We start from the raw sequence: 25,034 nt of genomic DNA, 5'->3' as shown, positions 1-25,034 counted from the left end.
TAAATACTGTTATTCAGCAGCATTTGTGTCCTGTTAAGACCTGATGGTCATCTAGGTTGGTTGAGAAATAGTCTTCATTTCTATTTTTTTTTCATTTTTGGCCTGTTAGAGATGGTATTCTGAAATAGTTAAAAAAACTATTCAGTATGTTTGCTGGAATGCACAGAGGCTTTGAATTTTTGTCATTCAGAACCTGTATTAATTGGAGGAGGAAGAAACAAAGTGTTGTTAGGTAAGAGTCACTGACCTGAGTGTTTAGTGAGATGCAGGATTATTTTGTTAAAATTCTTCTAGTGTAAGACTACAAATATGGTGGATCAATGTTTTAGTTGACTTAAAGGTGTTTAAGTAGTATAGTGTGCTAAGGAGAAAATAAATAGGACTGATGTCTGGTCTGGGGCATCACAAGGAGACGGGGTGAGGCTTGGTCGGCTTTAAAGAGATTCAGTTTATGAAATTGAAAACTTTAGTTACATTAAATAAACGTGGGAGAAAATAGTGGGTCTTGATGAAATAAGTTGTCTGCTATTAGGAAATCTTTGTTACAATACACTATATAGCACTGGTATCATGCGTACCTGCTTTGGTTGAAAGGTGTACAGTTTTGCAAATAAAGTGAATGGATGAAACTTTGCCAGTTTTGATGTAGTTTTAAGAATGTAACAAGTTATGTTCCAGGAGGTGGTATGATGTTGATCAAATACCAGAGTAGTTAATGTGTGTGATTATCTTTCTTTGCTTGCAGTGAAGGTGAACGACCAAGCCAAAATGAAAAAAGAAAAGAGAAAAGTGTCAAAAGAGGAGGAAATCGCTTTGAGCCATATGCTAATCCTGCTAAAAGATACCGAGCTTTTATTACAAATATTCCATTTGATGTGAAGTGGCAGTCTCTGAAAGACCTGGTCAAAGAGAAAGGTAATGTACAACTCAGGTGGCCAAGTGATGTCTGTCATCTTACTTGTGGCTGACTTTGTTTGTAAACTTAAGAGTTGAAGTTCTGGGTGGACGTAGTGATATGAGTTCTGTAAAAGGTCTGCTTGAAGGCTTTTTGGGTATTGCACAACATCTGCTCTCTGGCAGCCTTCCAGATGGATAGTTCCTTTATAGGCATGTTGGCATACAGCTAATAGTGCTTCATCGGAGATGTAAAAGAGTATTTTTCTTAGAGGGGGAGAAATTAGGCTTTTGTCAGGTTTTAGCCTTGACATACAACAAAACTTTCTGAAGCATTTTAATATCTGTTGGGTAATAAAGGTAGTTATTTACCGCTGATCTGGTGTGTGTATATATAGCTGTGTCCCCAAACTTCGTAGTGATTTGTGCTTAGGTAAAGATCTGTACTGCCACTTGATAGCAGTAAAATGTATTTAAGGGTGACCTGCAAAAAAAGAAAAATCAGGTTTGTGTTTGACATGTGCCGCAACACAGTTAGGGCTTTGGAAATCATGTTTGTGGTGTTTCCCCCTTCCCTGCTTCCATTTAACTGTCCCAGGTGAATGGGAGCCGCCTTAGTTTGTTGACATTAGCATCTTCTTCATCTGTTGAAGAAGCTGGAGAAATTGAGCTGACTATTCTCAGGTGGTGACAAGTCTAAATGTAGTGCTATTTCTTTAAGCTGATGCCCAGCTTACTAGTTTTCAAGTCACCTTGGAAGTGCAGCGGAGTGGCAAGAAAATACTTGGCTTCTCCATCATTAAAACGTCTCAAAACATGTTAAGAGTAACCAATGCAACCGTTCCTCTTGTGGGTCACTTCTAAAATACATAGCATCAGTCATAAATGTCTCGCAAAATAGTGATCAGTGTTCACTTGTGTTTGAACTAGGTAAAGGAATGATAGTTAATGCGTTCACAAGGTGTGGCCTAATGAATAGGAAAACAAATTTCCAAAGGGTTTTAAAATGTTTGTCTTTGGAGGCAAAAGGGAACTGAGTCTGCGTAATGAACTTCAGGACTGTAAGCCTCGGGAAACTTCCATAATTAGAGGCTGTGAAATGATGCTAGAGATTCAGCAATGGTTTTCTGTAATATGAAGAACTACTGTCTTAAAGACTGCTTTAACAGGCCCTAATTATGAATGGTCCCTTGCCTTAAACTATGCTTTCACTTTGCTACACCAGATACGTTGGTTAATAGGAGTATCTGTATGTGTAGATGTCTAATTTTAAGTACTGTGTTGAATTCCGTTCCAAGTGTCTTGTGGTTTCTCTCCAGTTCACGTGGATGGAAAAGTCCGGTGTGAGATTGTTTCCTGCCTTGCTGTTCAGCTACTCATTCCAGCAGATACTCCTAGGGGAACATTGAAACCTCTTTATTCTGTCTGCAGGGCTTGTGATGCTAAACATTGAGAAGCATTGTTCTTGGTTTTTGGGACTGCTTGTTCAAATACAACAGTTTAGATCTGCTGTGTAGTTGCGATTGATTCTAATTAGTCACTGACTTCTACCAAATTGGTGTTCTCGTGCTGTGCTTGAACTTGCTCAATCGGTTCTTCTTGATACAAGGCATAGTAGTTCCAAGAACCAGGAATGTGTCTGTGGAAAAATCTAAACGTTAGAATTCTTGGTTTGTAAGTGTAAGAATTACAGGCCAAACGTTCAAGGTTTTGGGAGCATGTGAAACGGATCTGTACACAAAGGGTAAACATAGGCATTTCGTGACTGCTCCATCGCTTGGCAGTCGTGAAGACTTAAGCTGTTAGCAGCAATGGCATAGCAGGTTGCTGAACGTAGGAGGAGTTCACCTCAATCGGCTGTTTTGCGTCAGTAAGTATGGTTTAGGAGACATGAGCTTTGAGGTCTGCTCATATTTCTGCAACCTGGTTTGTTCAGATGCGTACATCTGAAGTCTTCTAAAGGTGACATCTCTCTCAAGAGTAATGCCTTGGTTCAGTCATTTCAGTGTATTTGTTGGTGAAACTCAATTACAGGTATGCAGTATGATGTATTTATTAAAGAAATTAAAAAATGTTCTTGTTTGAAACTCCCTTGTATTGGCTGACAAACACAAGGTTCTACTAAACTGACGTAATCAGCATTGATAACTGGCAATTGGTGAATGGCTTCAGGAGAAGAATGAGGCAGCAGTTCTTCAGCATGTAAATGGCGTTTAAATGTAAACATGATTGAATGCTAAATAGCTGTCTTAATCTGTCCCCCAGCAAATGGCTCTGTCCTAGGGAGAAGAGTGGTAATGCTTCATGGCAGCTGGCACAAGTGAGGTGATGCCATATGATAAAAAAGAACTTGTATTTGAATTTGAGATATTTATTGGTTCCTTTAGGAAATACAGTAATTTGTATTTTAAACCTTTTTCCGGACCAGAGTAGCAAGATGGCATACAATCCAAGGAGAAGGATTAGCTGTAAAATGAGGCAATAATTGCGTTCTGCTCTGTTGCAAAGCTGGGAACAGTTGCAGGCAAGGCCACGCTCGTGTCACATTCAGAGATTCCAGACACCCCAGGGACTGTTTGTGTTAGCATGGCTGTACCCGCCTTTACGTAAGGCAGAGCTGTAGCATGGAGCAGGCATGCTTACCTCTTCACATCAAAACCTGAATGTGTGAACAGATGGGAGAAAAAGAAGCAACAAAGCTTTCCCAGCTTAAATTTTCTGTGAAGAAGAGCAGCTGCTAAACTTCACGTGCTGCCTTCTTTATTGCTTCATCTCCAGAAACATTTGGAACCTTTGTGGCCTCCTGAAGATGTAACTCGTGCTCTGTTGCTGTGGTGCTTGATCCCAGATGTTAGTTGAGCACTTTTATTACTTCAGTGCTAACAGCTGTTACTCCAGCACCTGAAGACAGCTGTTACTGGAGAGTCCACTGGATTTCGGTGCCCAAGATTCTGTTGCAGTGTGCTTGCAGGCCGAAGTTTTAGGTGGGCAGAGAGAAAAGGATGCATAAACAGTGTGGATGTGCTGTTCCCCCTGACTTTCAGTAGATGTGCTAATGAGTTGCTATATTTTCATTGGCCTTCACCATTTTTTCAGAGCCACTGTCCTTCATCAGCCTTTTCACTTCATCTTTCCTGTCTAGGCTTTTAAAGAGCCAGAATAACCCATGCTTTTTCCTGGGCTCCCTCATGCAAAGGTGAGATTTCCCTTCCCCTACTGTAGAAAAATAGCTTGTGACCTCTTCTCTGTCTCTACTTTGGGAAGAATGATTTTCTTCTCCCCTTTCAACCAAAGCTTTGTATACTTTGTATAAAGTGTATTTCTCTTCTCTCCCCCCAGCTCAAGCCACCCCCTGGTAACTTTTTACTGGTTACCTGTCATGAGCTTTAAACACTGTAAATGCAGGAGCCGTCACTAATTCTGAATTCCCTCATGTTGAAAGTATTAGGCTTTTGATCGCAGGGTCCTCTTGAATCAGTCACACTGCTTGTAGTTCTTTACTTCAGAAGATTATGGGAAATCCATATAGTTTTGGTATTGTCTAGAGGCTTCGTTCTCCACTTAGTATTTACTTATGACCCTCTAGGCCAAAGCAATTACTGTGACATAAAGCATTTACCTCTTTTTCAGTTTCTGTGCTTCTCTTCTTGCTGAGATTTGCCTCTCTGCATCTTTCATGCCTTTCGGAGCTTCTTGGTTTGTCACTAACTATTAAAATCATATTGCCCAACTTTTGACATCTACATCTGAGGTTGTTATCCCAGTTACTTCCCAGATGTGTCTTTAGGGCTAGGTGAATCCATCTGAGCCATGCCTCGAGTCACCGCATGGATGTGCTTATCTGAGCTTCCTGAACAGTCGTTGAAGAATACCTGAATGCTGACAGACCAGCCTGGTTTGAACATCTTAATTTTCCATGTAGATGAACTTCTTTGGGAAGTGGATATAAAGCTTGAAGGGGGCGGGGGGGGAAGCAATTACTGTAATAAGTAATGTTGGAGATTCCTTGGTTTGTATTTTTGGTTATTGCAATGATTTTTGCTTCAATCTCTTGTTTTAGGGAGTGCTGAGTTTCTGAACTTTCTCAAGTGTGAAGTTTAAAAAATAAATAAATCCATCTGCTCTAAGTTAAGTCTTAAAGACACCATGGGGAACATGTTTCTTAATTATCCTTCTATTGACTTAGAGCCAGTGTTTCCTGCAAACTTTATCTCCCTTTGGAGGCTGGTCTGGTAATAAACTTGAGTTCCTTAACTAACAGTCTCTTGTGCTTGAATGAGATTTCTTCACTTGTGATTATAAGGTATGTTTCCTGGTTCTCTAGCAGAAAGAAAATCTGCCTGGATCACTGTGCCTTTCTTTTGCCCTCTGAATCAGGTTTAGTACGGGGATATCTGCTGTTGGTACTTTTCCATGGCTTAATTGCCTGTGCACTATTGTAAGCTACCTTTGTCTGCTATTCCGCTTTATCCCCAGTGCCTGGTGTTCTGATATACTGTGGCTTGGGATCTAGAAAAAAGCCAAATAAAATGTGACCCAGCATAGGTTCTCAAAAAAATTTCCTTTGCCAGCCTCAAACAATAGTATCCTGGAAGAAGCGTCATGTTGAAACGTTTTACATGTTTTTCAAGTGAAAAAAATGCATTTTTATTGCAGTTGTTCTGTACTCTGGACTTGGTGTCTTGGATACTGAGCTGTTGCACTATTTGTGTCGTTCCTATCCTCCCTGCTTCTTGGTTTTTTAATTTGGCTCTTCAGGAAGTTCAGATGTCATTTGAAGGAGAACAGCTGCTTCAAGATGTATATTTAGTTTTTAATATAGGTGTCTATAAGGCTTGAATGTGAAGCACTGAGCAAAATTGGCACGTACTAGATTTTCCAAGTGACAAACAATTGCTGGTGTGATGGACTCCTGGAAATCTTGTGGTTCAGAGGTCAGAGATTCGTTAAAAGAGTAAATGTTAAATTGTATTTAATATGTTATGTTCAAGCTTGGCAAACTTCTATGGAAGTGTTTGTGTGGATCTGAAGTAAGAATTGTAGCTGAATTCGATTAGTGGTTGGGGAAGGAGAGCCCTCAATCCAGGGGCTCAGTAGTGTTAGTAGGAGCAAAGTCACAGGCTAATCTGTGACTTCTGGCCTCTGTGAAACGGAGCGGTTTGGTATTGTAGGTAATTTGGGAATTTGTTGTCTTACTGCATAAATTGTTGAATCACATTTGCATTCTTGATCAAAGCTTGGTTGGACTCTGGCTGCTGCTGTTGAGATGGATGGCTTCAGAATGTCTTGGTAATGCTGAATATTTGGAGTCGGTGCACAGCCGCCATCTACCACCAAGGACTAGTCCCGCAGGGCTGTTTACGGTGCAGCCCCATTCACTACACAGACTGTGGAAACAATTCCATGTATACTGTATGATCTCATACTGTTCAGATTATAGGATGGAATTCATTTTGTTAGGCTTTATTTCAAGAAGTGTTGTTTAGACAGTGAAGCTATGGATAGTAATCGAACACTCTGATCTGCCCTGTCCCTTTCAAAGGGATTTACTTTTTAGCCTCTACCAGTCTCAAACGCTATCCTCACAAAAACCTGAATAGATCAGTCTGTTTATTCTGTCTAGCTAACTCTTCTTTGGCTGGAATGCTCATATTGCTAAATTATTTTTTATTTAAAAAGCAGAGTTAAAAAAAAAAAGTGATTTCATTAAGCATTCCTTTTCTTCCAGCTTCGAGAAGGACCTTTCAGGATGTTCGTTTTGCGTAATGACACTAGGTGTCCTATAAATGACTGGTCCTGTGGGAGGTCAGGCTGAACACCTCTTCCTCTCTCTGTCCCTGGCTAAGAGGTAGAGACTCTTGAATGTGAGACTCCAGTTTCTTGCTCAAAGTGTGCTCTCGATAGTCAGACTGGGTCATGGTTTCCCACAAAGACTGCTTTGTGTCTTTCAGATAATGCAACTTGGAGTCCTCCTCTCCTAAACTTAAAAACTGGGACTTCTAAAACCAGAATGAAAAAGTAAAAAAAAAAAGTTTTCTTTGATTCTTCTGTATGCCAGTCGCTTCAAAGGCAGCAGCCATTTCGGTAGTTGTATTCTGGAGGCACATGATATGGTTATGTGGTCATCAAAAGGCAATCCTAATCTTGTGAGGAAAGGTGCAGATGTAGTTTTCCATTGCATTTTGCCTTTTGCTGTAGATGGGTTTTGTTTTGCGACTCTTAATAACACTTATTGAAGCTAAAGAATGGATTTTATTGTGGCTTAACAAACAGCTAAAAACCTGCTGAAATAAATCATAGGCAGTCAGTGATCTCTTGGTTCAATCTGACTCCCTTTTTGGAAGTTTGTATTTAAATCCAGAGAAAAGCAAGTAACTGTTCAAGTTCTGGACTACGGAGACACGATTGCATACTGTGCGAAGTGAAGGAGACTTGTTCTTGCAGCCTTTCCCATGGATTTGGATTGCCTCAAGTAATGAGTGGGTACTAAAGATCAAGGAAACTGATATTGTGGAAATAGCTGGCTCTTGAAGTGGAGGAAAATCAAGAACATGTTTAACTGTTTTAAAACTTTACTGCATACCTGTAATTGTCCAGTTTTGTGGTCTAGAGAACATGGAGTGTTTCTGGGCTTTCTTATAAGGCAGAGGCTCCATACACGGTTGTTGATTGTTCTAAATTCCCATTGTTTTCTTGGCTTTTCTCCCTTGGTATATGTGTCGTCTGGAATCTGATTTGTAGTTGGTGAGGTAACATACGTGGAGCTCTTAATGGACGCTGAAGGAAAGTCAAGGGTAAGTGTTTGAGAGATTTCTTCTGTGGATTTTCTACATGACAAATGTAACTGTATGGTGGCGTGGAACGAAACGAAGTCAGGAAGGTAGAGAGTGTGTATGCTTAGTGGCTATAACATAGGATCGCTTAAAGCTTCTTTTGGGGTGGGGAGGAGGTGGGATGGGGCCTTCTTGTAAACAGTGTTAGGGTGGTCTTCCACTGTGTTCAGTTGGCGTTGGCTGTTTGAATGACCCATGGACCCTAGCAGTATGTATAGTGGTACGGAATATTAATGTAATACTTGTGTTTTGGAAAACGTCCTGTAGTGGTTTGCGGAATTTGTAAGGCCAGTGTGCAAAAGCAGGTTCTGTAAACTACGCTTCCTGTGCCAGTAAACAGAAGTCAATTCTTAAATGTAAATGTATATTGCCTTCATAGGTAGTAAAGTCCTTTAGTCCAGTATCTTCCAGGAAAAAGAGTAGTAGGAGCACGCTTACCTGTACTGCAGGATATGGATTTAGGGTGAGAGAATATGGCAAGGGTTTTGCTGTATGACAGGGAAGAACAGGTCACATGAAGCGTGTGGTATTTTTCTTGGAGAATCGGGACTTAGTTCTGTTTGTTACAACTTCAGAAACTACAGTTTAATCCTGTTAACACATAAGAAATTATATCTTATGGAATTCAAGTATTGAAGGCTTTATTGGGTAAGAGTACATTTATTTTTGCTGTTAGGGCTAACTAATGTGATTTGACTTTTTAAAAAAAGGTTTTTTGTGTGTGTTGCGCTTTTACTTACTTTATTTCTTTTTTTCTTCTCTCCTCTCCTCGCTGTTACTCGCCTGTGAAATCATCTCATCAGGGATGCGCGTAAGTTCACTTATAAATTTATAGCAAGAAATTAGGAAACTCTTAAAAATAAGCAATGTTCTTAGATGTCTTGTATCCCCACAGTGTTGTTGAATTCAAGATGGAAGAAAGCATGAAAAAGGCTGCAGAGGTTTTGAACAAGCATAGTCTTGGTGGAAGACCATTGAAAGTGAAAGAAGTAAGACGTGCATCTGTTCTTTCAGTATGTTGAATTTGAAGGTGAAGGGGTAGTTCTTAGTTAAGATTTATGGCTGACTCATTTGCACATAAGAGTAATTGACAAAAGGCAGGACTCATCAAATAGGATTTAAAAAAAAGACAGTCAACCTTTTTTTACTATCAGCATGTACTGCTGAACTTGAGTTTGAACATGACTATCAAGATTAAACTTGGTTTAAAGACTAGGTGCTGAGGGTAGCAATGCAGAGCTTGGACAAAGGGAGAGTTTGGCTTTAACTGCAGGTGTACTTTCTTGTTTAGTGATTTGAAGAAGAAACCTGCATAAGTATTGTTTGTTCTTGACTGCCTTCCCTTTTAAGTCTGCATCATAATGAATGTATTCTACAAACAATTCCATAGAATAAACTGGTTTCTGAAATACTTCAAAGATTTATTTCCATTTTAATGGCTTTGCTGTTGTCAACCAGTATGACGTGCTCAACTGTACCATGAGTTAATTCTTAACCGTGTACAAGTTTAAAGTTTTTATTCCAGCAGTTTGGAACCTGCATTCAAGGTTCAATTAAACAAAACTAAAAAGGGACTTACTTCAGCGTTAGCATTGACTCTTGGCCTTAGGGTATGTGAGCTGTGTTCTGGGCTAAGCAAGCTTTGTGTTCTGTCGTGCCCGGCCCACTTAATGGTGAGGAGTGAAAGACATCTGCATGAGCATAAGATAGGAAATGTGTGCAGAAGGTCTGCCCTTGGCAACCCGCTCTTGCTGGAGTCTGAGGAGCGCTTGGGAAGAAGGATGGGGACAGCAAGAGGCAGCACTTCTTAGATCTTGCAGATATTAGAAGTAGAGTAAAGAATTCTAGGAGCAGCAGCCTGCTTCTGGGCGTAAGCCATCTGCTGGCACTGTTGACCTCTCGCTACCCTTTAAAGGAAGGAAGAGGTGAAACGGAAGGTTAGAAAAGCATAGTTGCACCTGGGAGTCATCAGGTACTGACTTCTCTAAGGGGACCTTGGAAGAAAAAGCTGGTGACAGTGGGCCATGTCTGGATCAGGTTTCCTGTTAATGATATACCATCAGTAGTGGAAGTCAGGTTGCCCTTTGGTACCAGTCCTTGAGAAGAAGTGGTTGTAATTTGCCCAACTCTTCATGAAACTGTAGTCATACTTGAATATTTCTGCCTGTACGACACAGACAGAACAGAAGTGGTACTTAAACCGGTGAAGAGGCATTTTACCAGTATTAGGGACTTTAGCAACACTTGCCCCAGTCTGACTGTGTGGAATGAATTAAATTATAGTGGATGACCATCAGCATCAGTTTTGCCAACTGCCTCGTGCATACCTCTCCTTGTCGGTTGTCTCACTGCTGAAGAGCATGAAGGCCTTCAAGTGACATAAAAAAAAAATAAATTATGGCAGAATAGATAAAGCTCTTTGCCCGATTGGAAGGCTTTAGTTTGTATGACAACCAGTCCTGGCTTTCCAGTGGAGCTAATCTGGTTTAAGCAATACCTTACTTTAATAGTGAAATAGGAAATTTAAATTGAGAAGTGACTTGTATTCACTTTAATGCGTTCTCCACCTCAGACTACTATGATTTTCTGTAGCTGAAATAATCATGTGAAAGCTATTTTTCTTCTGTTTTCAAAATGTGCTATTGTTTAGTCTTAAAATTCAAATTAACTCAAAGAGCTTTTATTTTTAAAGCATCTGTATTTCTGACTAATTAGACAGCAGTCTTGCAGTGCTGGTGCATTTTGCTCACTGAATACAGTGTGACGTTTCCAACCTAAGTAACATAAGTTCACCTTGTATTGTGAAGGTGCTTACCTTCACTTTCAGTATAAAGTGAAGTAACAGTAATTAATCTTATTTCCTTCCTTGAATTCTTCATCCTATGCTTCATGTTCTCTAGCATGCCCTAAAATCGTGAGATAATGTAGCAAGAGGGGGATACGTTACAAGTTTTTTTCGGGTTAGAAAGCCGGTGTGGGGGTTTAAAAAAAAAAATAAAAGGAAAAAACAAAAAGCATTGCCCAAACCTATCTTGTTGAAATTTTACATACTTTATCTTGTCCTGTAAAGAAATACAAGTGCAAAGTAAACAGATTGTTGCATTGATTTGAAGATGCCAAGAATTAGTTGGCATTTGTCTTCCAAAACCTCTCCAGTGCCATTCTGGGTTTATCAGTCTTTGCAACAGGTGTAACTGTGAGGTTTATTGTTGGTATTGAATAATAGAGAAATGCTTTCAGAATCAGGGGAAATGCATGAGTAGGAATAACTTGGTAACTTAAAGGGTGCTGGCATATTGATTAAAAGAAAATAAATTAATGGATGGCAATGGTATGTGAAGTACTTGGCTGGAAATCTGTACGGAGCAGATAGCCCTGTATAAAGCTAAACCCCTTCTTTTGTTTTAGTCATGCTACTGAATTCCCACATGTTTAGTGGAGTACAGAGGGAACCGAGTATGTCGTTTCTGTTTTTGCAGGATCCTGACGGTGAGCATGCCAGGAGAGCGATGCAGAAGGTCATGGCCGCAGCTGGTGGAATGGGTATTGGTCCAGGCCCGGGCGGCCCTGGCATGATCAATATCCCACCTAGTATACTCAACAATCCCAACATACCCAACGAGATCATTCACGCCTTACAGGCAGGGAGACTTGGAAGCACTGTCTTTGTTGCAAATGTAAGTGCTGTGTAATCTGTGAACAGAATATCTGGGTCTTAACTGAGTTAAATCCATGAATTAGAAGAAGAGCTGTGGACTTTCAGCTCTGTTCCAGTGAACCAGTAGTAAGTTACTCTGTGGCTAGTCTTGTTGATTCTCTGTGCTAGTGAAGTTGTAAATTAAGATGTATCCTATATGTTACAGGGTTTGTTAATTTGTGTTTTTGAACAAAGAATGTTGCATTAAGATCTGCAGCATTCTTTATGCTGTTTAAATTTTATCCTATTTGTGTGAAGACCCTTTGCTGCTTAAGATCGCTGATATCGGGAAAGGAAATGGTGGAAGAACACTGAAGCTGTTTTTTGATGGAAATCTTTCTCATACTTCCAATATCGCTTGTCTTCCAGTTGGATTACAAGGTTGGTTGGAAGAAACTGAAAGAAGTATTCAGCATGGCCGGTGTCGTGGTTCGGGCAGACATACTGGAAGATAAAGATGGCAAAAGTCGTGGGATTGGCACTGTCACTTTTGAGCAAGCTATAGAAGCTGTTCAGGCTATATGTATCCTTGAGGAGTGATGATGGTAAACAGTAGGCAAGTAACGTAGTAAACAAAGCAGGATGAAAATATAAATTGTAGTGAGGATATTGCTGTGTCACAGTAAGTCAAGCCATTGTAGTGGATGGAAAACATAAGGAAAACTGAAAAAGAGAAAAAAGTCCATCTTGAAAGAATTGTTGCTGTTTGCTGAGGATTGTTAACAAAGTGGATTCTCTTTCCCATGTGGATATGTGTGTTTCTAGCCCAAATAGGAAATTTCTGTCCCTAGGTTGTAGCTGGTATTAAAATGGAATTTATGAGAAAAGATTAGTCTTAAATTCCTGCGATGGAGGCAAAGGAGGAATGCAACAGGTCCATTTGCAACGTGAGAAAGCTCGACCTAGTGTGTTCCTGTGTTCCTTGTACCCTTACACTGGCAAGTGATGGTTTGCCACGTAGCCATCTGCACATAACCAAGCAACAGCAAAGTACAGGTACCGTGTGTGTGATCTCTTAGCTTGTGGCTATGGTATAGAAAGGAGTAAAATATTCTTCCCCCCAAATTTCTTTGTGTGAACGTTAATTCCATTCTACCTGTGTACCTAATAAGTTAAGCCCTGGGGAGGAAGGCTTGTACAAATCTCACATGATTCGTTAGCATGGTGAACTTCAAAATCTGGCTATTTGTTGCTTTGGAAATGTTGAGCACTCTTACATGTTTTCTCCTGTTGTAAATGGCTAAAGTTACTGATGAAACATTTAAACACGTAGGCTGGAGTCACATTTTGAGTAATCTCTTGATGAACTTAATCTTAACCAGAAGAGTATTTTTAACTCCTGTTTTAATTTTAAAAAGCCATGCTTTGACTCTTCAGGTATTTGGATTTCAAAGCTTTTTTGTTTTGGAGAAGGCAGAAGGAATTTTGCTAATCTGCGAATGATGGCTTAAGAAGTGACCTGGAGAGCTGTGGCTTCCTTACTGCGTTTCTGTACTCTGCATCAGAGAGTGCTTTAAAGCTTTAAGACTGTGTGGTTCTAGTGTTTGAACAATGATCCTTAATGAAACAATAGCGATGTTTAATGGGCAGCTGCTGTATGACAGACCGATGCATGTAAAAATGGTAAGTACGTTCAAATTCGTACTGCTGTTTGAACTGGTAATTGTGCTCCTGATTGTGGATGATGAATGGTTTCAAGGTTGGGTTGAAATATGGGGTGGGGGGATGTGTGACTTGCTTAATTCCTACTGATGCCAACACACCACTGGGGAAGGTTAATTCTCATTATTTTTGCTAAAAGACAGTCATAATACGGTGAAGACTTGCTTTAGCTTTAAGTTTCTATGTTTTAATTAAAAAGGAAAAGGGCAAGAAATAATTTCTTACTTTTCTTACAAACTTTAATGTATTGATTGTGTTTAGGACGAACGAGCCTTTCCCAAAGGAGACTTCTTTCCTCCAGAGCGACCCCAACAACTTCCTCGTAAGTCTCTCCTGCATGACTGAACATGTTATGTTTTTTATTTTGCTGTTCAGCAACCGGGGCCCAATCCCAGCCCCAGTAAAACTCTGGTTCAGACTTTGGAAAGCTGGGATCCAAATGATCTGAATAATAATATCAAAGGGGGAAATAGTACAGAAGAGCTGCTCGGTCTTGTTTTTTAATTTTTTTTATTGGCGGCTACTTTCAGCTCACAGCTAGGAGCTTGTCTTTAAACATTACCCCATTCATGTTCTCAAGGCTTCCAAATCTCTCAATTGCAATTCAAAGACCCCGATGCCTTGTAAAATTACTGTTAATAGCAGGATTTAATGGAAACATAATTAATCAGTCAATAGGCAAAAGCGTGCTTCCTTTTACCCAATGATATTCTGGGTATTTAACATTCTTCCTTCAATTGAAAGGGCTGAATTGAGGACCTGAGAATCTTACAGGTCTTCAGGTTTCTAAAGGGGATCTTATTATATATAAATTCTGAAGGGACGGTATAAAGAAGAGGGAGTCAGGCTCTTTTCGGTGGTGCCCGGTGACAGGGCAAGAGGCAATATGCCTGAGTTGAAACACAGGAGACTCCATCTTGATCTAAGGAAACATTACTGTGGTGGTGACTGAGTACTGGAACAACAGGCTGCCCACAGAGGCTGTGGAGTCTCCATCCTTAGAGATATTCAGAAGCTCTCTGGATATGGTCTTTGGCAACCAGCTCTAGGTGGCCCTGCTTGAGCCAGTGGGCTTGGAGCAGGTGACCTCTAGAGGTCCCTTCCAACCTCAACCGTGCTGTGATAAGATACTGAAAATATTGAACAGGAAGAGTCTGGGTTGGAAGGGAAGAGCTAGAGGTGGTAGAACGCAGGCTTAATTTGTCTAAATACAGCAAAAATGTAAAGTGTGGCTGTTAACGTAATTCTGTTAATTCAGCCAGTTGCTGTTTTCTTAGGCATGGGAACCAAACCTGTTGTGTGCTGCTAACTTGCACAACTTTAGTAATCATCAATCAATCCGTCCCTTAATTAGTTCAGTTTTCTGTGTGTCTGTCAAAGCCTTATTCCGCAGCAGTATCATTCCTGATTTTTTTATTGCTGCCTTGGCTTTCTGTAATGGTATGCCTCTCTTTCAAGAGAAAGTCATTGGGTCCCAGTTTAATTACCTTTGTATAAACCTCAACAAATACCAATGGAAGTCTGTTTCTTGGCCTTTATTGGGGCGGGGAAGGGGTACCTTGTGTTGTTTTAGAACAAGATTCAACACTGCTTGTGTGTATTATGCTGAGCTGTAAACGAGGAAGTCCTCTTCTCATAGGCAAAGAATGCCATTGAGCTGTTGTTTGATGCATTGCAAGCAGAGAACTCTTTTCTTCCTGATTAACTATAAGGAAAATGAGGGCTTTTTCTTCTTTCTTTGGACTGGGGAATCCTTAATTCATTTGGGTACAGGAAGATTCAAAATTATGCCTGGGAATGATACACTTTTTTTTTGCTCAGAGAAGAGGCTGGCTGTGTGCTCTGAATTCTATAGGTGGCTAACATAACGATAGGTTGAACTTTGTGGTTAAATTCTTACCTACAAGGGAAGAACCTTGGCAAAGGTGGAAATAAGCCATTTGTCAATCAAGGGTAATATTGTGCAAAGGTCAGAATATCTCTATCCTAAATTGCCCACTCTATTCTCCTTAGATTGAGGAGTTGCACAAAATAAGCAGTGTTCTAGCCAGTTATTTTTCAGGAGTCAGCTTAAAACCAACCAACCAAACAAGCAAGTTTTCACAGTAGTGAGATGGAAAATGGATTATGAGGAAAAAATATTTGAGACAGTTTTTAGTATATTTCAAGACACATCTACTCTGGATTTACTATACACTTTCATGCTTTAAATACACACCCCAAAGTGGGAACACAGCAAGCTTTTTGGAGAATGAAAGTCAATTACTTAAGAATAAAACTTGCTGTTTTGTCAAACTATGGAAAGAAGGCTTTTTTGATATCTGAATATTTTCTTCAGATGGTCTTGGTGGTATTGGCATGGGATTAGGACCTGGAGGTCAACCTATTGATGCAAATCATTTAAACAAAGGCATGGGAATGGGCAACATGGGACCTGGAGGTAAGAAGATTACTCCTATGCTTTTGTTTCATGAGAGCTTTAAGCTATGTAGAAGGTAGATAGCTTTGTTCTGCCTACACAAAAAGTTGAAGTGTATTAGGAGTGTTAAAGCCAAATGAGTTTTTGTTGAGCTAAGTAATGAGCTTGATAATGGAAACTTGAATTTAACCAACTACTCCATTTTTTTTCACTGTGGTCAAGGCACAGCTCTCATTTTCTGACTCTTGAGCATGAGCAGCAGACACTGCAAATATACATTAAACTTTTAAAACCATCTGTCACTTTTAACACTTATTAGTGGGCTTGCAAATCTTTGTTTAGGATATGTTTAAATAGCACAAGTTTTAAAGAGCCACCTAAAAAGTAGCACACATTCAGCTTTCAATTTATAAATGCCTATGGGTTTTTCCCCTTTGCTGCTTCATTTTCTAGAAGGAATGTTGCAATCTACTCAGAGTTATCACATGTAAGCTCTTCGGTCCAAACAGTGGACGTGTTGTATGGTCTCTGTTTCTACAGCCAGTCTGGTGGCTGAACTGTTGTAGAATTACGTCTGCTATATAAAGCTTTCTCTTTTATTTTGAGGAATGGGAATGGAAGGCATGGGCTTTGGAATGAATAAAATGGGAGGTAAGCTGTGGTTTTTTGACACGTATATAGCTTGGGCTTTCTGAAAGTCGTGTAAATGTAGCCATATACGTCTAGCAGGCATTTGTGTTCTTTGAAATCATCACCAATGTAATAATAACTTGTTCCTTTTTGAATATTGATAAAACTGCTGTAGGTGTACGGGGAAGGGTTAATACCTCAGATAAAATATGACCAATGTTTTTTTTTGTCATGTGACTTGTTAAAACTGCTCTTGGTTTAGGAGCTGTGGTGTCACCGAATTCTGACCGAATTTTGTTTTGTGAATCTGTGATACAGAGTTGCCTTGGCACCTGTGGAAATGTTCTGTGAAAGAAGCTTATGTGGGTGAAGTGTAGTGTTAAGTTGAAATGCATTGCTAAAGAATTCCTGAAAAATATTTTCTTTTAGGGATGGAAGGTCCTTTTGGTGGCATGGAAAACATTGGTCGCTTCCCAGCTGGAATGAACATGGGCAGAATGAGTGGTAGGCACTCGTTTTTTGTATATCCAACTCCTGACTTGTGTTCTCTGAAAGCATAACCCTGGAGAGACTCTCTAGGCTGGTCATTTTCCTATTCTCAGCTTTTATTGGAAAAACTTAGAGCTTACAGCTGATGTGGTGTCCACAAGTCACTCATGGCCTCATGGCCTCTGAGCTACAGAAAAGTGATTTACTGAGGTTGTTTTGAAGGACTAGCTTAGACAGAGATAAACTGTGCTCTGTCTGTGTTCACCAGAAAGACTTCTCCACAGCGAAGTGGCTGCCTCGAATGTGTTTGTCCATGTTGAGATGAGTCCTGTTTTTTGTTGGCTTTTTTAGTCTCGAGAAGACATGATAAAATGATCACGAGAACATAATAAAAAAACTTGCCTTGCTGTTAATCTTTATAAATTATGCCTGTATTAAAACATTCTTTCAGGAGTCATTTAGACATGCTGAAGAACATATCAAACTTAATCTTTTCAGAGATGGATCGTGCCATGGGTGGAGGATTTGAAAGAGAATTTGGAAGAAATGAAATGGGAATGTCTCGTAGTTTTGGAGAGACTTTGGAGAGAGGAATAGGTAAGTACATTGAGCTAAGTGCTTTTACTACCTGTTTTTCAAACCTGAAGTGTACATAAAAATTGTGCATGTTTTGTTATAACTAAACAGACAATATTTTATATATATTTGCTGTGATAGTTAGGTTTCGATCAAACTCCTAAGAGCTGTACAGAAGGCAGATGGATGCACTAGTAGTGGTCTGTGGGGCTGTGTATTGGAATTTTAGATGCGACAGGAAACCTTCTGGCAGTCTCAATACACTGCCTTGTGTCTCGAAACTTCATGCTGAACTTCCATATACGTGTGTGGCAAAGAGAAAGGTTCTGAATGATGCGTGACCCAATCCTGTCACTAAAACGTAGTCTGCAGCCTAGACAGTAGGGAGGAAAAATACGGTGAAACCTTAGTTTCCCTCCTTTCCTCCCTGAGGTTTTAGGAATCTGGTATAGGCTCACATCCCACATCAGATGACTGAAGAGAACGCCTTACTGTGCAACTCATGCAGCACTAAAATTAGTGCTCTTCTCTGGGTCTTTCCTTTGGAACTCCTGTGGGAAAAGGGAAACTATCAATAGTCAATAACTTGGTGTAAAATATGACTTGAACTGAGCGAGGATAGTGCAGCGCTGTTCTGTCTGTGGCAGCTTTGAGATGGCACAAGGTATTAATTGTGCTTCATGGAAAGACTCAGAACTCGAATGTTTTTAATGTCTTCTGTGAGCATTTGTTGCATGTATGTACAGCTTGATTCAGCCAGTTGCTAGTAGAGTAGCTTGTCCTTATTCCTGAGACTGCTCTGTTATTGCTGTGCTCTGGTAAGTTTATACAACTTAAATTCATTTTTCAAGTACGCTCTCTCATACAACTCAGATGTGGATCTTGTATGGAAGGAAAGGTGACTTTTTTCTTAATAAGTCATTAGGGAACAAAAGACAAAAATATCATCTTAATTTTAAGATTGCAAAGCAAATAGAGCCTTCAAAAAAACCTCAAAGCACTTAAAACAACAGTTCAGTTTTGGTAACTCACTGTTGGGGTTTTTTTTATAGCATAATACAATAAAAGTAGTTTTGAGGGACATAATCTTTAAATAGATAAGCAGTATTATGCGTTGAGACTCTTCTGAAAAAAGATTACTGGAAGACTAGAAAAAAAAGTATTATTAGACTCAGCTTCTCTGGCATTTTTGAAATGCTGTTCGTAAGATACTAATTTTTTTTTTCAACGAAACTAAAGTCCTGCTCCTTCCCGCTGCCTGTGTAACATGGAGCTTCCTAGCAAGTTGCCCCATGGCTCTGGAAATATTGGACTATTTCAGTAATGAAGTACTCAACTGCAGAACTTCTGAAACAAAGCTGAACCCAAATATCTCAAAGTAGGCAGACCTTCCCCTCTTCCCAATTTACATAATTTTATTTGCTTAATGACTAAATCACAACATTTAATAACCACAAGTTGGCTCTGCCTGCCTGCACAGGATTAGCCCTTTTCTGGAAGACTCTAAAAGCAAATGCACAATGCTGCTGGCTTTCAGCTGAAGCAATAATAAATTTTTATTTCTGTTGTTTCTTCATTTTAAAAAAAAAAAAAGAGCCAACTTGCATACACAAATGCAAATGTTGCATAACCCAAAACCATTCTGTGTTATTTAAGGTACTTGAAATACTGAAGCAGATGAGGGCTGTTCGTAAATGTGGTTGCTTCAGTTTTCTTGGGCGTAGGCTCACCGTAGGTTATTGATCTTGTTTCTCTTCATTAAGTATATGTAGATAACTTAAGTATATACTTCCTTGAAGGCTTTTTCCCCTTCAGATAGGTATCAAATTCAAGATTTTTTCTTTTTTTTTTTTAACCGGGCTTCAGGGCTAAACTTGATTTGACAGATAAGCTAAAATCCTTCATACAACAGCAAAACAGCCTAAACTGTTCCTTTTTACTGCAGGAACTAGAAGACTCTGTAGCAGAGTCAGAACAATTCAGCCAAGGGATTTTATGAGGCAAATATAGAAACTATTCCTGCTTGTGTTTTATGACATGGGCAACCTTCTTGTATTTCTTTATACGTTAAAAGGCCAAGCACGCTTTGTGACTTGGTAATGGCCATTCTGCTGTGGTTCTTGGGTGGAATTTGCTTTCTTTTTCTTGGAGCTCTGGCAATAAGAGGGCTCTTAGTTTTGGGCGAGCTTTTCTTGTAAAAGTCTCTCCCTGTCTTGGCAGAAGCAATCTGAGTTGTGTGGCAAGGATGATGTGACTTCATTCCTCTTCCAAGCAATCTCAGTTTGAACTGTAATTTCAGTCACTAAATTATTACTCTTGCTGTGTGATTCCCAGTGGTCTTGCACAGGACAGCCAGCAGCTAAGATTACAGTTAAAATAATACTTGTGCCACCTGATCTTCCCCTAGGTTTGCATATGCCTTCAAAATTTGCTCCTGTGTTTCCTTTGGAAGGCTTTCTCTGTGTGTACGGAAGTTAAGCTCCTTAGTTGAAGGGATGAACATTTCTCCATCCCAACTATAGTACGTGGTCTGAGATGACTGCTCCCCTAAATCATGTGTTGCAGTCATGACAGTCTGCGTAATCAACAACAGTACTCTTCTTACCGTCTGAAATAAAAACTTGGCTTCATACTCGGCAGCAACAGAGCGCACAGTTCACAGTCACTTTTCTGAATGATGACAAAGCTTAAAGATTTCAGTCGTGTAAGCATGCATTAGGTTTTGGTTGTTGGTTTGTGGGTTTTTTTGGGTTGTTTTTTTTTTTTTTTGTCCCTGTATGATTACTGATAATCTGTGTGTTGTGTTCCAGGTGGTGGAAATGCCAGCATTCCTGGGATTGAGAGGATGGCACCTGGCATTGATCGTATGGGCTCGGGAATAGAGAGAATACCTTCCGGGATGGGGCACGGGATGGAGAGAGTAGGGTCAGAAATAGACAGGATGGGTCTGGTTTTGGATCGCATGAGCTCCAACGTGGAGCGAATGGGTTCAGGAATTGATCGAATGGCCCCTCTGGGCATAGATCACATCGCTCCTAACATTGAGAGGATGGGCCCTGCTATTGAGAGAATGGGTTCTGGCATAGAAAGAATGGGTTCTGGCATAGGCTTTGGTATCGAGAGAATGGGTGCTGCCATTGACCGCGTCGGCACCACTATGGACAGAATGGGATCAGGCGTAGAACGGATGGGCTCTGGCATGGATAGGATGGGTATAGGTATGGAGCGTATGGTCCCTGCTGGAATGGGAACTGGAATGGGTCAGGTGATAGAGAGAATGCCGGCTGGTTTGGATCGCATAGGTGCCACTCCTATGGAAAGAATAGGAATAGATCGTATGGGTGCTGCTGGCATGGAGAGAATGGGCTTGGAGCGCATTGGAGCCACTAATATGGAAAGAATGGGTCCTGCTATGGGGCAGGGCATGGGAGCAGGCATAGATCGAATGGGACTTGCAATGGGAAGCAATTTTGAAAGAACAATGGACATGGAACGTGGAAACTTTGCAGGCAATTTTGCAGGCTCCCTTGGAGGAACTGGAGGACCTGCAGCTGGGGTGGCCAGAAAAGCCTGTCAGATATTTGTGAGAAACGTGAGTAGCCTTCTTCCTACCTCTCCCTCCTCCTGAAACGAATTGGTACTGACACGTTGATCTCATCTGTGCTGGGTTGTCTTCAGTCAGAATATCTAACACTGGATGCTGCCAAAGGCGGGGTTAGGTTGGCTTTTGTGAGTTGAAGCCATTTCCTTAACAGGAGAAGAGCTCTCGGCATCTGTTAATGAAGATGCTGAGCAGTGGCTGTCCCAGCATAGAAAATGTGTTTTGAAGAGTTGGCAGCGCGTGCAAATTGTTCAGTCGATCCTCAGTAATGGTTCGTTCTTCTCTTTTCACAGCTGCCTTTTGATTTTACATGGAAAATGCTGAAAGATAAATTTAATGAATGTGGTAAGTCACTTTATCACTGGTAATTACTCTGAGACTTGAATATGAATTAAACAGTACCTCCTGGATCTGTATGTCCCTGACACTAGGATCTTAAATGAAATTTCACTCAGACTTACTGAAATACTAGATCAGCATTGACAAATGTTGAGAGGATGCTTACCATCCCTGCTATACCAGCAAGAGTTCTGCAGTGTTGAAAAGAAACGCCTGGCCATTTGATAACCCACTTAACACAGGCTTTTTCTAAGTGTTTGTTCCCTTCTCCATCTCAGGGGCTGGGTTTATCATGCTCCTTCCAGCTGTGGAGCCCCCAGCATAGGAAAGACATGGACCTGTTGGAGCGGGTCAAGAGGAGGGCCACAAAGATGCTGGGAGGGCTGGAGCCGCTCTGCTGGGAGGAGAGGCTGAGAGAATTGGGGGTGTTCAGCCTGGAGAAGAGAAGGCTCCAGGGAGACCTTATTGCAGCCTTCCAATACCTAAAGGGGCTCCAGGAGAGCTGGGGAGGGACTTCTTACAAGGGCATGGAGTGATAGGAGGAGGGGGAATGGCTTCAAACTGGAAGAGGGGAGATTTAGATGAGATGTGAGGAAGAACTTCTTGCCTGTGAGGGCGGTGATCCCCTGGGGCAGGTTGCCCCGAGAAGCTGTGGCTGCCCCATCCCTGGAGGTGTTCAAGGCCAGGTTGGACGGGGCTTGGAGCAACCTGGGCTGGGGGGAGGTGTCCCTGCCCAGGGCAGGGGGTGGCACTGCATGATCTTCCAGGTCCCTTCCAACCCAAACCCATTCTATGATTCTATGTTGATAGCCTCTTTGGAGTTGCAGGAAGAGCTAGGAATAGAGATAGGGAAGTCCTGAGAACTGCTGAAAAGCACCTGCACAGACTCTTTTTATCTAAATGAACATTTTTGTCTAGCAAACTGTCCTTAAAAAAAAAAAAAATTAAAAATATTCTGGATTGAGCTACTGACTGTTGAGGTGTGCTGCTCAGCTTCAGGGATTTTTTTCATGGCAGTGGCTGCTGTGCCCTGACCTTGCTCCCCAGTATCTTTGCTGTCAGAGAAGCAGCACAAACCAAGTCCCGACCTCATCGGTTACGATGCGAAGTGCGCGTTGACAGGTTGGGCAGGGCTTGTTAGCTTGTGCGTTGCTCCATTCATCTGGTTCTGACACTGCTGCTCAAGTGAGAACTGAGAGAGAGTTTGAATTAATTCATCTCTCAAACCAAGAACGCTTCTTTAAATCAATGATTTGGTAAAGTTGTCCTGCAGCTTTAAGTTTCAATGTAATAGTAGTTTCTAAATGTATATTCTCTGTGGCTTAAGGCAGAGGACTATGATAATGTGTGATGTGGCACCTGCTCGGTTAAACAAGAGCCTTTCTTTTCTTTTTAAGGTCATGTGCTGTATGCTGATATCAAGATGGAGAATGGGAAGTCTAAAGGATGTGGTGTGGTTAGATTTGAGTCCCCAGAAGTAGCTGAGCGAGCCTGCCGTATGATGAATGGGATACAGCTTCGCGGGAGGGAGATCGATGTGCGAATTGATAGAAATGCTTAAGTAGTTGCCTTTTTAACACTGATACCAGATTTTTGAATTTGTATTTTTTCTTGTTAACCATTTTAATTTGACTGGATGTAAAGGTGTTTAAAACAATTCAGTTGCTTTCTGGAGTAATTTTAATTACTTTTTTAACAAATGGATTTCCATTTTACTGTTTTTTGCATTGGAACTGCAATGTGCACAATCTTTTTTTGTAGTTGTGGCATCTCGTTGACATTACAGATGTAAACAGTATGACTTTGATAATAAATGCAAGTTAAAGATTTCAGTCACAGCATCCGTTACTGGCAGCACATCCTATGCTTGCAAAAATATCTGTAAATTGAGCTCAGTAAACTAGAATTTGTATTCTCTTGTGAAGTGTCAAGAAAGAATGTTCCTCTCGGTTGTCAGTTTATGACGGTACGAATCGGGTCTTTAAAACGATGCATTTGCGCATTCGCATTAGCAGTTGAATGTCTCCCGGGTGCGGGGGAACTTCCCTTTCCTGTATTCACACCTAATGGCTGACCACTCTTAGCAAAAGGCTGGTAGCTTAATTTTTCTCCAGTGGCAATGCTGATTTTAAAAAAAAAAAAAAAAAATAAATAAAATATCCTCTACCTTCCGCTGTGTCAGTGCCATTCTGAAGGCCTGAACTGAAAATGGATTTAGAAACCTCACTTTTTTTTTTTTTTTTGCTAATGTGGAACATTATGCACACAGGTGTATGGGTGTCAGTCAGGGGTGAGAGGCAGAAGGTGGGATATTTCACCTTCTCCTGCAACAAATACACTTTCAATAGTGCAAATTGAAAGCGATTATTTTTGAGTGGGAATTCTTGTGGCAGGAGCTGAAGCTTTATGCCAAAGATGGGATTTCTGGCCCTTACCTCAGTTTGGGAGCTGCATGGCCTCCAAAATTAAATAATTCTTAACAGTAGTGGGAAGTGAGAAGACATTAGCATGGTGGGCTTGATTCTATCAGCAGGACACCGCTGGCTCAGAAGCGGTGGTATCGATTGCCTCTCGATGATCTTAGTGTATCAATGTCACCTTGATGACACCGAGCAAGTGAAGAGTGAGGACCACTGCTCTCAAATGACTGCACAAAGCTGTCATCCAAAGTGTATTCCATCAGAAAGCCGTTCCAAATGTGATCAACTGCAATTATTAAGCTAAAGCTTCTCCCGCTTGTGTCTGATGAAGGGTCGCCTGATGGCGCCTGTGCGCGGCTTTATGGTGCTGCTGGATTGTGCTGCGAGGACCAGAGTGGTGTCAGAAATCCAACATGTGAGCTTGAAATAGCTCTAAAAAATGGTTGGAATGATACTATGTAGGGGGGGGAAAAAAGTCCTAACTTGATCTCAGTCTCTTAACCCTTTCTCCCCTCCAGCCTCCTCCCCATAAGCTTTCCGATGATGTGCTCTTGCAAACCCCTTCTGCAGGATTCACACCATCCCCTGGTAGTTTTGCCTTTGCTTTTTTGGTCAAAAAAAAAAATCTCATAAGAGGTTCCTGCCCTTTCCAACAGCCCCTGCTCTTGCCCATACACCGATGGAAGTTCTTGTGTGATGAAACAGGTGAATTAAATTGGTAGTTCACCTTTTTTTTCATATTACAGTTCATTAATGAAGTTTCCTTCGGTGCAGCCCTGCTGATGGAAGGGGAGCGTAGGAACCTCAGACCAGCCTTGCTGGTGCAGGAAACGTGGCGATGGGCGATGTTTGCGTGGGGTGCGTTCACGAAAGCCCTTGTGACAGGAGAGGGAGGGGGGATGCTGCTGCGCTGGAGGAACAGGAGGAGCAGATACTTCACTTGGTATTTTGTACTTTGGAGAGGAAAAAAAAACCCACACCAAAACAAAACCCCAATTCTGCTGCGTTTTGCTTCCCAATAAAAAACATTAATTAAAGCCTTGTTGGAGTTTTCTTGTGGGGAGCTGGGTGGGCACGGTGCTGTCGGGCTGGCACTGCTCGGTGGGGTTATCACCTCCCTGGCACCTGAGTTTTGTTTTTTTCCTCCTCCTCCTGATTAGATTAATTAAATCACCGGTGACGGAGGGCGACCGGCTGTTACCCGCGCTGTCCGCCCTGAGGCTGGCGCTGCTGGAACGGAGCAATAACCCACCTCAGCCTTTCCGGAGTGCTGCGTTCTCCCCCAGCACCCGCTTTGCACTGGCGCTTTCGGGTTCCGGGTAAAACCTCGAGGGGTTTTGGTTTTTTTTGGGGTTTTTTTTGGCGCCTTTTTGGTTCCCGCCATCTCCCCGGCCACGTGGCTGCCGCCCGGCGCGCGGGAGTGACGTCACGACGCAGCGCCGCCCGAAGGTCACACGCCGGGCTGGGAAGATGG

The 25,034-nt window shown here is 41.3% G+C and overlaps 1 protein-coding gene across 2 annotated transcripts; it reads left to right on the top strand.

Annotated features, from left to right (window-relative positions):
* Window positions 1-743: 743 nt before the first annotated feature.
* Window positions 744-22,972, top strand: HNRNPM (heterogeneous nuclear ribonucleoprotein M). Of its 2 annotated transcripts, XM_009884518.1 has the most exons (15): window positions 750-915; window positions 7,636-7,688; window positions 8,531-8,538; window positions 8,623-8,716; window positions 11,207-11,404; window positions 11,794-11,947; window positions 12,998-13,047; window positions 13,348-13,408; window positions 15,425-15,526; window positions 16,112-16,156; window positions 16,565-16,639; window positions 17,123-17,221; window positions 20,011-20,792; window positions 21,095-21,146; window positions 22,538-22,972. In XM_009884518.1, exons 2-15 carry the CDS (start codon window positions 7,665-7,667, stop codon window positions 22,699-22,701), a joined length of 1,908 nt encoding a protein of 635 aa, XP_009882820.1. In that variant the 5' UTR covers window positions 750-915; window positions 7,636-7,664; the 3' UTR covers window positions 22,702-22,972. The 2 variants fall into 2 exon arrangements, with proteins under 2 accessions (XP_009882821.1, XP_009882820.1); XM_009884519.1 differs by lacking the exon at window positions 15,425-15,526 and having other exon boundaries at window positions 744-915.
* Window positions 22,973-25,034: the final 2,062 nt, after the last annotated feature.

The sequence above is a fragment of the Charadrius vociferus genome, unplaced genomic scaffold, assembly GCF_000708025.1.
Source record: "Charadrius vociferus isolate BGI_N301 unplaced genomic scaffold, ASM70802v2 scaffold1125, whole genome shotgun sequence".
NCBI classification, from domain to species: domain Eukaryota; kingdom Metazoa; phylum Chordata; class Aves; order Charadriiformes; family Charadriidae; genus Charadrius; species Charadrius vociferus.
This window is presented reverse-complemented; position numbering and strand designations above follow the sequence as displayed.